Below are 9,101 nucleotides of genomic sequence, written 5' to 3' on the forward strand. Positions count from 1 at the left end.
GCTGGTGTGTGATTTGTGTCACTCTTTGTGTTATTCATCCCCATTATATTGTTTTATTTGGCTACTGTTCTCCTTGAGTAACCTGTAATGGAATCCCAGGGAGGGGAGCACAGTGCTACCTTGAGCCAGGGGCTCTGGCTGCTTGTTTAATGCCCCCATAACTGGGGGGGGGTGTGAGCTTCAGTGCAAATCAGTGCCCTTGTGTAGACGTTAGATGAATTTACCTCAGTACCCAAGAGCTGTTCGCCTCCCTCGGAGCAGACAGAAGCAGCATGCTCTGCTTGCTGAAAAATAAATGTTTATTTACATCTGAAAAGAGAGTTAATGTGTAAAATGGCCTCACAGGGGTTGCATCAGTCCAGGAAAACTCCTGTATGACACTCCAGCCTTGAACCCTGCTGCAGCTGAGCTTGGCACAGTGTCTTTCCGTGCTCAAGGCAACCCTCCTTGAGGTGCTGCAACTACACCAGGCTCCCGGTAAGCAGAGGGAGGTGGAGAACCACCTGTGTCCACTTGCATGTGGTGGAGAGTAAGAGCTGCTTTCTGCTTCCAGGGTGGCCCTTTCACAAGGTAAAGCATTGCAGCGTAGGGACAGTGGGCTCTGCAGCATCTGCCTCGCTGCTGAAGGTAACAGCGAGGGGGCTATGGTATCTGCTGCTCCCAGCTCTTGCAGGAGAGCACTGGGAAAGAAGCTGTAAACCAGATGCACCAGCCATGTGTGAACGGAAGTGTTCACGCAGGCTCAGGTGCTTTGCTTGCAGAGGCGTAGGAGTTCCTGGCCTTCCTAGGGTTTGTCCAGCTGCGTGGTGAGGGGGGGCAGCTGATGTGTTGGCACCCTACTGGAAAACAAACATCTTGAACCATGGCTGGGCCCAGAAACGCCCAGCCCTCTGCCAAAATGATTCCTGGCTCCTGCCCCAGAGTTCACAGCTCTTCCAGCCACAAAGAGGGACCTGGCTGGGCCTGGGAGAGGGGAGGTTGGGCTCAGCTCCCAGCGAGCTGATGCTCTCAGGTCCTTCACTCTCCTTGTTTTTCCCCTGCCGCCAAAGGAGAAGCGGTGCTGCCCCTACCACGTAGGGTAAACACAGCAGTAGGTGCTCAAGCACTGTGGGAAGCTACATGCATGCCTGCTGCCTTGGTGCTGCTCGCTGCGAGCGAGGGGCTGGAGGATCTGCTGCTGCAGAGAGGAGGAAACTTGGTGTCTTCTGCAGCTGGAGAGCGAGGAGGGAGGCAGGCACTAATGCCAGGCTCTGCACCAGTGAAGAACGTGGTGAGAAGGTGCAGAAGCAGCACCTCGCTATGAAGAGCTTTGCAGGATGATGCTGGGATGGATGTCTGGGAGCTCTCGGGGTGTTGGTGAGATGGTCCTTGCTTAGGGCAAGGAGGTAATGTCCTGGATCGGAGCTGTGCTGGCACAGCCCAGGGTGCAGCAGGAGGTGTGTGTTCATCTGGGCAGCAGCGCCTGGCTGAGCAGCATCTCCCGTTCCCTGCTGCTTGCCCCCTGCTGATGGCCAGGCTCCCTCTCGCCATGATCCCCTTCCTCAGGTGCCCAGGCTGGTGCGGATGGGAAGGGGGTTTCCACGCGTGTGTCTGGTGGGTGCCAGCAGAGGTAGCTGATGGTGTACAGGTAGCTCAGGCAGCCGTGGAAGGCAGCAGGCACGTCTCCCCACACAGCTCACCGACCCCAAGCAGGGTGAGGCTCTTCCTAGGGGCAGCGATGTCAGGTGAGAGCCCAGGGTGCCTGCCTCCCCCCCGGCCCGCAGCAGGGGGATCCCCTCCAGCAGCTCCGGCGCTCTTGGGTGCGGCACAACCCAGACACGACACCGGTCCCATCCTGGCCATCCTGGGTGGGTGCTGCTGCAGCACGGCTCCCGGCCAGCCCCTCACTCTCCAGCCGGGCCCCTGCACCCGCCGTGGCCGGCAGCCCCTCTCCCTGGCTCTGCGGGGCCAGCTGCCGCATCACTGGGCACAGCAGAGCTCCGGGTGGTCGAGCTTCCAGAGCTGCCACTTCTTCTTCATCTCTGACTTCACCTGCCACAGAGGGGAGAGAGTGGGGGCTCTCCCCTGGCCGTGCCCCCCCCCCCCCCCCCGAGCCAGCAGGTGAGGGGTGGGATGGGAAAGCGACCAGCCAAGACAGGAGAAGCTGCGGCAGGTACATACCTCCTTGTTGGCGAAGCAGTACAGCACGGCCACCAGGAAGCCCTGGGGGGGAGAGCAGGGCAGTGAGCCCCCACTGCCACCCCCTCTCCATGGGCTGGCATGGGCTGAGTGTCCCCAAGGCCATTTCTGGGTGGTTTGGGGGCCAAGGTCCCCCTGCCACCACTGCCTCAGAGAGCACAGGAGGCACCATCACGCACCCAACAGCAGGGCTGGGGGTGGGAGAGCCTGTGTCCCCTCCCTGAGCCCTGCCACAGGCTGAGGTGCCATGGGGAGAGCGAGCTGGCAGAGGGACCCCCCCCCCCCCCCCAACTCTTGCTCCATGGTGCACCCAGGGCAGAGCAAGGACATCGTGCTCCTGCCTCACCTGGAAGGAGTTGAGGAAGAGGGTGAAGAACACCTTGATGTAGCGCAGGATGCCCGTGGTTTGCTCGTCGGTGGCAAAGATGAAGACCACCTCGTGGATCCCAAAGAGGGGGATGAGGGTGAGCGTGGCTTTGGCCAGCCTGAAAAAGTACAAGGGGACCCCTCCGGCAGCAGGTACTAAAAGGCTGGGGCACAGGTGCAGGCAGGGACCAGCTCTTAGTTAATCTCAGGGTGGTTGTTTGATGTTATGCAGGCTGGGGGAGCAGGGGGAGGTGGCGTAGCCCCCAGCCCAGGGAGGATCCCACAACCAGGCACCCCCTCCCTCCCGGCTCACCGCAGCTTGTAGTCTGCGTAGCCCTTCTGGTTGGCACGGAGCTTGGCCAGGATCACCTTGAGGATCCGCATGAAGATCAGCAGGTTGATCTGCGGGGGGAGACAGTGCAGGGGCACACGTAGCCCAGCACACCCACCCCTCACCCCACCCTTAGGGGCCACAGGGGATGACACCCACCCTGTACAGCCAAGGCTGCTGCAGCCTAACACTGCTGGGTCCCAGAGCCACCCTTCCTCCCCTCCCGCTATCCCAAAATCCCGGCTAGGAAGCAACAGGGGCCACCCACAGCTCCCTTTCCTGGGGCTCAGCACAGCCCCCCCTGCACAAAGCCCCACAGCCTGGGGGTTAGCGAGCTGCTCCTGCAAAAAGACCACCCCATGTGCATTTAGCGTGATGTCTCCGAGGCCCACACCTCCCTCCTGGGCTCTGCTGGGAGCTGCCCTGGGGTCGTTGCCCACCCCCCACCTGCCCCCAGAACCAGGAGTCCTCTGAAAGGGCATTGGGGCTGGTGCGTGTCCCCCTACCAGGGAGGCGAGCAGGATGGGGATGCGAATGATCCACCAGTAAGCCATGTTCTCATTCAGTGCCCAGCACCTGCCCAGGGAGACATGGAGAGCAGCACCATCATGCTGTGCCAGGGGGTGCAGGATAAGGCCAAGAGCGTGCCAGCCCCGGCGAGGTGGGTCAGGGACCCACAGCAGTCTCCGTCCCGCACCCCAGCCAAACCGGAACCACAGCGTGGAGCTGAGCATCCCAGTGGGACACCCGTCCCTCCCCACTCACTCCACGTTCTCCTTCAGGTACTTGGCAGCCATCCAGGGCACCACGAACACCACGGGGGTCCCTGCAAGTCACACAGCAAACCCTGTAAAACCAAGCACCCGCCTGAGCGGAGAAACCGGCCCCAGGGCAAGGGACACCGTGGGGACACCCGGGGTCAGCAGAGCCCCCATCCCGCACCCTCCTGGGGCCGGTTTAGGCCATGGTGCTCACCGACACCAGGTACCATTCCCAGCCCCACCGCACCCCCGGGTGGCCCCTACCCCAGCCCAGGTAGAGGTAGAGCCTGTAGTAATTCTTCTCGGAGAAGACGGCCCCAATAAGCAGCTTGTAGAGGTAGATGGCTTCCACCAGGAACCAGTAGTGGTTGGCCAGGATGCAGTACTGCATCAGCACCTGCGCCGCCCGGCACCCCAGTGCCGCCTGCGAGAGGAGACCTGCTGTGTGGCTGGCAGCGTGCCCACGGGGGTATGGGTCCCCCCGAGAGCTCAAGCAGAGGGTGCACGGGCACCCCAAGCATATGGTGCTGCACAAGCACCCCAAGAACTTGTCCACTGGGTGCATGGGCAGCACAAGCACCCCAAGAGCTTGCCCACCAGGTGCACAGGCATCCCAAGAGCTCACCCAGTGGGTGCATGGGCAGCACAGGCAGCCCAAGAGCTTGTCCACTGGGTGCCTGGGGCTGCACGGGCATCAGCACCCAGCTGCGCACCCCTCCCCAGCCGAGGGTCCCCGTGCTGATTGCAGCCATCGAGCAGGGCCCCCCACGGGGCAGCACTTGCCTCATGGCTCAGCAGAGCCTCCCAGTCAGCCACCTGCAACACCTCCATGCCCCAGCGCTTCTCCAACAGTGCGTCCTTCACCATCACCGAGGTCGCCCGCAGCCCGAAGGAGGCAAAGAGGTTGGCATGAATGTAGTTCCTGGTGCAGCGGAGCTTTCTGCCAAGAACAAAAGTGTCAGGGGTCTGGGTGGGTGGTGGGGACACCCCTCAGCTTGGCCATCACCAGCTGGGAAGGATGAGGGGCAGGACCGTGTCCCCATGGCTCTCCTACCTGAAGACAGTGAGGATGAGCAGGGCAGAGATGAGTGTCAGGAGCGACAGCGAGTACCCCACGGTGTAGAGCACCTTGAAGCTCACCATCAGCTGGTGGGCACCCTCCTGCAGGCAAGCACCACACTGGTGAGCCCAGGTGAGCAGCACCCACCTGTGTGACCGGGGTGCCCCTGCCCATCCCTGCCCTGCAGCCAGGCCGGGGCATCCCACCTCCTCGACAGTGGACTCCATCTCCTCCTCACACTGCGAGTAGTCCCGCCAGGGCTGGCTGCCGTTCACTGTCACCCACTGCCCGTCAGCACCGCACCGGCGGCTCACCAGCCCGTGCTTCACTGCAGGCACAAAGCACCAGCGTGTTCCCCGCAGGCTCCCCCAAACCCCTCTCCCGGCACAACGGGTTGGACTCCGCTCAACCCCAAAGACCCTCTTCTCTAGGGCAGGTGTGAGCGGGGCACGAGCTGGCTCTGCTCCGTGCCCCACGGGTCCCCTTAGCCCCGGGTCTGCTCAGGGGTCCCACTCCCCCTGGCAGTGGGCAGGAGGGGAAACCCCAACAGCCTTTTTCCCCCCGGTGGCTCAGCCCTGGCTCCCAGCTGCAGGGTGGCAGAGGGCCATCGTCACCTTTCTCGAACCAGGGCAGGTAGAAGGGGCAGGAGACGTTGACAAAGGTGCCAGGGCTCCCGTCGGGCCAGCAGGCGTACATGTCAAAGGTCCGGTTGCAGAAGAGCCCTTCCAACGGCAGCGAGGAGGGGGGAAAGCCGACAGTCAGACACTGGTGGCACAGCCACGTCCAGCCCCACCACCTCAGCCCATGGCCAGCATCACCCTGAACGGGGCCCTGGTGCCCCCCACCAGCCTCAGCCCCCTGGGGCATCCCAGCCCTGGGCATTGCATATGCGTCGGGGAGACACTCATCCCTCTGTAGGTGACTGATACAGAAGATGCTGGAGGAGGGACAAAAGCTGGTCCCAGCCCTGGCTGTCGCCTAGATCCACGTGCGCCCACATCTGACCCTGAGACAGGGCACAGCCCCGTACCTGCTGGGTAGGGCTCGCTCGCCATCCTCCTCAAGCACTCATCACGGTACCGCATCCACTCCTCGAAGGTCTTCTCCAGCACCCTGGCCCCACCATGCTGCAAGTCCAGAGCCAGGTCAGAGCCTGGGGCCGGCTGCCCACTGGCCTGCCTGCCCCACCATGGCAGCCCCCCAGCCGGCTGCCTGCAGCCCCCCACCACACTGCCACGTGCCAGCACCCTCAGCCTGGGCAGCACCATGCGATGACGCCCAGACTGAGCCTGCTCTCAGTGGGTCAAAGCCCAGCAGCGCCAATCCTGCTGCCCCATGGGCCAGCCCCAGCTTGCTCCTTACTGGCATGGAGGAGAACAGGTACATCCAGGTGAGATGGACAAGGCTCCGCTGGTAGCCAGACCTGGGCATGTCCCTCATGGCTGCCCTCACCGGCCCGTGGCCACTGCTCCCAGCACCGGAATGCGCCTTGGGCTGAGCTGAGGATCCGGATCCTGGGTGAGAGGCGGAGGACTGAGGACAGCTCTGCCCATCACCCGCATCCGTGCGGATGAGGAGAGGAACTCGCTGAGGCAGCAGAGAAGCAGGGTGTGAGGGGCAGCCGCAGCACGTCCTGGGCTGCCACAGCCCCGTCACTGCCCCGCCGGAGCCAAAACCTCAGGGAGCATCAGGCAGGAGCACTAGATCACACCTCTCGGCCAAGCCTTGCCAGCTCCCGCTCCAGCGGCTGGCAAGCCAGGCGGCCGCGATGCTGAAGTGGGAGGAAAGCAAAAGCCATCCCGGTAACCGATGTGACAGCCCCGGTGCCCCCGCTGCTGAACCCGGCAGGCGGCTGGCACCCCACGGGTGGCCTGTTGCCAGTCAGCCCCGGGAAGGGGCCAGGGCCGCAGGGACAAGCCCAGGGGAAGGCGAAGGGATCTCCGGGGGCTCCCCTGGGACCTGCTGTGCCTCCCCTCGCCCTGCTGCCCACCAGCCAGGATGGGACCCCCCCATCCCCTGTGCCCCATCCCCCTCCCAGCCCCGTTCCTGCCGGCAGAGACTGCCTGCACAGCCCCCCGCCCCACACAGTCCCCCGGGGGTCCCCGGCCAGCACCGACAGCCTCAACCCAGGGACCCCCGGGGCTCCACATCGCTCCAGGTTGGACGGCCCCAGCATGCCCCGCCCCGGGCTGTGCCCACCCGTGCTCCCCGTCCCAGCATGGCCCCCCTCGGTGCCGGCCCCCCCGGGGCTCCCCGGCTGCTCGGTGCCCGCAGCGGTCCCGCTCCGCCCGGGCTCTGCCGCCCGCGCCCCCCGCCCGCTTACCTTGCGCGGCGACGGCCCCGCAGCCCCGGCACCGCCGGTACCACCGGCACGACCGGCAGCCTCGGCACGACCGGCAGCCCCGGTACCACCGGCAGCCCCGGCTCCGCGACGTGAGCGCGGCGGAGAGCGAGCGGTTTCTGCGGCGCGGCCGCCTCCCGCCAGCGCCGTGCCCCGACGGGGGGGCTTGGAGGGGCGGCACCGCCTCCCGGGGCTCGGGCCGCCCCGGCGGGTCCCGGGCACGGCTGCTCCCCGCCCCCCGCCGAGCTCCGGCACGGCCCCCGCGGGGACCCCCGGCTGGGTCACACTGGGATGAGGGGGGTCCAGGTCCAGCTCCACCAGGGGTCCCTGGCTGTGTCAAATGGGGACGGGGTCTGAGTCCAGCCCTGCTGGGGGTCCCTGGCTGGGTGACACAAGGATGGGGATGGGTGTCCAGTCCTCAAACTGTGGGTCACAGGGATAGGAACATGGGTCCAGACCCCCTCGGTGTCCCCCAGAGGGCCCCCCCACCTGCCTCCACAGCCCTAGGGAGAGTCTCTGGCATCCTTCACTTTCCAGGTTTGGCACCCTGATGACTGTCCCCTGGGCTGGATGCTGTGGGGTGCCGGCATGGTGGCAGCCCCTCACCAGGCAGCGTGGGCATCTGGGGGCCACCCTCCCCTGAGGACAATGCTGGATGGGGCACAGGGACACAGCCCATGACTGGAGTTCCATCATGCAGCCCCAGCAGTGGGGAAACCAGAAGGGCAGGGACAAGCCATGGGACAAGCCCGGTGGCCCTGGTCATGCTGCCTCCCCAGCTGCCCCAGGTCCTCACAGCGGGGGGGGGGAGGGGAGCTGTGCTGACCCACCAGCCTGAGGAAGGGCGGGTGAAGGGGGTTCCTATCGGTGGAGCAGGCGGAGGAGGTTTAAAGGATGGCTGAGCCCCCCCTGGAAAGCCCCTGGGGACCCTCCGCAGGCCAGCAGAGCCCCTCCAGACTCCCACCTCCCATCTAGTGTGGCTTGGAGCCACTGTGTGCCGGGAAGCCGGTGCTGGCCCAGCTGGGTTTACACCCTAAAACGGAATGCATCAGAAACTGCAATTCTTTTGCAAAAATATGATGTTTGCCCTCTAATGATTCCAGTAGGCTTGGAGCAGATACAGTGATTCGGATGGATGAGGAGTTGCATGTGTTGCTCTAGTGAGTGTCCGGTTATTCCAAATGAAAAATGACACGTGACGGAGCAGCCGGTGGTAACGGGTGGCTGGGCTGGGGAAGCCAAGCCCTTGGGTGCCCTTCTCCACACACGATGATGCCGGGGCCTCTCTACCCCCTGTGTTTGCTTATCAGCAGATGATAGCGCTTTTGTGTCTGCTCACATACAGATGGAAACTAAAACTAATGGGCTTGAGATTTAAGGGGTGGCCTTTGGCCAGATGTGCCCACACTGAGGCTCCCTTATGCTGGGGGCTCGGGCCATCTGCAGGGTCCCAGAGCCCTAGAAAGGGAGGGGAGGTAAGCCGGGGGACAGTGTTTGAGGGTGAGTTGGACCCTTGCTCGCCTCCAAGCATCACGGCGGTATGAGGCTCTGGCCTCGTACGTGGGGAGCAAGTCCTTCCAGCTCCTCCCGCCTGGGAAGCTGAGCTGGAAAACAGCCGTGAGCTCCTGTGGTCCTTCACCCACCCTTGGGGGGTCTCCAGGGTGCGCCAGAGCGGTGTGGGTGTCTGCACCCCAGCCAGGCACTGGTGTGCTCTCCGTGGCACAGGCTCATGCTGGGAGGCAGGTGCTGGGGTGATGCTGGGCTGTATCTCCCCTGCAAAGCCGCTGTTGGGCTCGGCACTGGCTGCCCTCCCACCTTCCAGCATGGTGGAGCTGGGAGCCAAAGCTCAGACACCACCGAGGGTCCCCACCACTGGGGCAAGGGGCGAGGGGCAGACACTGGGAAGGAAGATGCTCACTAGGTGCAGGCAGGGAATGCACCTCTTGGGCATTTCCAGGGGGAGGCTGGGGGAATAAATCGGTTTTCTGGCAGGTTTTGAGCAGCCTCTGTGTGAGGAAAGCACGTAACTCACAAGCGCCTGGTGCCAGTTCTCCTGTGGGAGCA

At 64.1% G+C, this 9,101-nt stretch overlaps 1 protein-coding gene across 1 annotated transcript; it reads right to left on the minus strand.

Annotated features, from left to right (window-relative positions):
• Positions 1-352: 352 nt before the first annotated feature.
• LOC119147088 (glucagon receptor-like) lies at positions 353-7,123 on the minus strand. Its single transcript, XM_037385617.1, has 14 exons — positions 7,020-7,123; positions 6,059-6,210; positions 5,727-5,823; positions 5,311-5,418; positions 4,903-5,024; positions 4,691-4,797; positions 4,420-4,576; positions 3,901-4,060; positions 3,641-3,701; positions 3,382-3,451; positions 2,858-2,946; positions 2,525-2,663; positions 2,161-2,202; positions 353-2,031 (listed from the first exon to the last, which is right to left on the minus strand). The coding sequence occupies exons 2-14, from the start codon at positions 6,134-6,136 to the stop codon at positions 1,960-1,962; spliced, it is 1,302 nt and encodes a 433-aa protein (XP_037241514.1). The 5' UTR covers positions 6,137-6,210; positions 7,020-7,123; the 3' UTR covers positions 353-1,959.
• Between the last annotated feature and the right edge of the window lie 1,978 nt (positions 7,124-9,101).

The sequence above is a fragment of the Falco rusticolus genome, chromosome 4 (assembly GCF_015220075.1).
Source record: "Falco rusticolus isolate bFalRus1 chromosome 4, bFalRus1.pri, whole genome shotgun sequence".
NCBI classification, from domain to species: Eukaryota; Metazoa; Chordata; class Aves; order Falconiformes; family Falconidae; genus Falco; species Falco rusticolus.

Excerpts from the sequence above, each read along its gene's own strand:
- LOC119147088 (XM_037385617.1), bottom strand. The coding sequence starts at position 6,136 with ATGAGGGACATGCCCAGGTCTGGCTACCAGCGGAGCCTTGTCCATCTC. Across the intron at positions 5,025-5,310 it reads CCTGCCCTGGTTCGAGAAAG|TGAAGCACGGGCTGGTGAGC; the intron begins GTGACGATGGCC and ends TTGTGCCTGCAG. Across the intron at positions 2,664-2,857 it reads TACGCAGACTACAAGCTGCG|GCTGGCCAAAGCCACGCTCA; the intron begins GTGAGCCGGGAG and ends GTACTTTTTCAG.